The sequence below is a fragment of the Chaetura pelagica genome, unplaced genomic scaffold (assembly GCF_000747805.2).
Source record: "Chaetura pelagica isolate M959 unplaced genomic scaffold, ChaPel_1.0 scaffold327, whole genome shotgun sequence".
Taxonomy (NCBI): domain Eukaryota; kingdom Metazoa; phylum Chordata; class Aves; order Apodiformes; family Apodidae; genus Chaetura; species Chaetura pelagica.
The window spans coordinates 308,569-310,673 of NW_009953911.1; the positions used below are offsets into that span (position 1 = coordinate 308,569).

General features: G+C 40.2%; 1 protein-coding gene across 1 annotated transcript in view; it reads right to left on the minus strand.

Moving 5' to 3' along the window:
* The window catches only part of PTPRD (protein tyrosine phosphatase, receptor type, D), a 300,216-nt gene that overhangs the window by 68,534 nt on the left and 229,577 nt on the right, over positions 1-2,105 (minus strand). The window contains exon 27 of the mRNA XM_010001485.1: positions 52-175. Within this exon, the coding sequence (XP_009999787.1) occupies positions 52-175 (124 nt within the window). The remainder of the gene's footprint in view (positions 1-51; positions 176-2,105) is intronic.

Here is a 2,105-nt window from a genome sequence, read left to right on the forward strand (position 1 = left end):
ATAACACTGGAGTGTTTGATTTAATTAGCTTAACTTTAAAGGTTTCCTTACCTTCTATTGCTGAGAGTAGAACACGAGAATGGTCATACGCAATTACATTCGCATATCTATTCTTTGGTTTGTTTACTTCCAGGTTAGAGTGTTCCCATGTGAACTGCTGACCGGGATCAATAGACTTCAAAAGACAAAGAAAAGAAAAGAAAAAAAGAAAAGAAAAGAAAAGAAAAGAAAAGAAAATAAAAGAAAAGAAAAGAAAAGAGAAGAAAAGGAAACTTTTAGCTAAGGACTGTGTACTTGGTGTATTTAAAATTATTACAAGGCATATGCAACCACAGTTTACTCTGGAAATATTTTGATTTTGAAAGAAAAATGTTACTTCCAGACACACCGTAATGTGTTTTTTTCCTTGAGTCATAAGTAAGAGAACAATTCAGGCATATATGAAACATCAATGATCTGCTACTTCTGCATGTAACTATACAATCCTAGAATCACTGTTTCCTGCTTCCTTCAATGTTCAAGGCTGGAGTCACTAAAGCTTGTCCCATACTATTTTATTTCTCACCGGTAGGAAGACATCAGGCTCTATTACCTACTTCTCTCTCTATGGTTGAGGTATACATACAGCTGGGAAAATACAGAATACATAACAGATAGTACTTGAATATACTCGCTATGGCAATGGCTGTATGAAAGGTAATCTCATACTGAGAAGTTATAACTGATCACACATTGCTTAACTTTTCCTTTCTGCAATAGAAAGAGACCTTAAATTTTTTTCATCAACACAAATACGGAAGTATGGTTTGTGGCTCATGCCTTTTGCTTAATCCTCATAACAACTCCCTATGCTAGGTTGCTGTAAATTATTAAAAAGTAATGTCATATATAAGCAATAGGGCAATGCTACACTCAATTTCCATTGGCAGACAAGCAACAAAGCACAGGTTGGAAGCTCCATTCTTCTACTACAGCATCAAGCCATCATTTTTTACAGCATTTATATTGACTCCTCCCAGGGTTATAATGGCTATGAGTCCATATTATGTAAATAAATTTTAAGTGTGACCTGTAATACTTATTAGAGTAGGTATTATCAGACAATTAACATGTGCAAAAAATAATTAATATGATCTCTGAGGATGTACCCCTTATATTAATAATTAATATTTTACCAGTTAGAACACTGCTTCATTCTTCTGCATCTTTACATATCATATGCAATTTATTTATGTGACATTCAAAGCATGATTTGTCTAAGATTATTCTAAAAAATTAATTTTGCCTGGCTGACTGATAGGGAGGTCTTAGAATAATGCAGCATTTCCCTTTAGGAAACCACGTCCTAGTACCTTATCCTATATACTAATGCCGTAGACTCAATTAACTTTCATAATTGTTGCCAACTAATTTCCTTGAATTTTGCCAACTTTCATTGCACTCTTCTGGAGCTGGGCCTGGCTGACCTCCCTTGTATAACCTAGCTGAGTTTTGCTGAGCAGAGGAGAGTGATGGTTCAGCTTCTGGCTCATCTTTTACGTACTGCTTTACCTACAGTAGCACAAGCAGAGTTCTTGGCAGCTCCTCCCTCAAGAAGAAATTAAATGGAACTTTTTAGAAGAATCATAGAATCATAGGGGTTGGAAGGGACCTCTGAAGATCATCAAAGTCCAACCTCATGTTGAGGTGTAACTTCCTGTGTGGTAGTTTGGTGCCATTTCCTCTTGTGAAGGACCAGGTATTTCCTTACACGAACATGAAATGTCCTTTGAGTCAGCTGACAAAACTGACTTAAAACGGCGTCTCCACGTGGTGCTGAAACCCCTCTGTGTGTGTGGGGGGGGGGCAGCTGCTACAGGGGAGGAGCCGTGGCCGGAAGCAGGGGCAGGACTAGGTCCTGTCTGATTGGCTGAAAAGCCCGGAAATACAAAACTGGCGCCGAAAAACCCCATGAGAGAGGCAGCGCGGCACGCCCCTCTCTCTCTCGCTCTCTCCTCGTGTTCGGGGCGGTCGTCTCCACACACAGCCTGCCTCTGCCATTTCCTGCCGTGTGCCGCCGCCTGTCACCGCTGCTAGGAGCTTCCTGCCCGGCCGCTTGCTGCTGG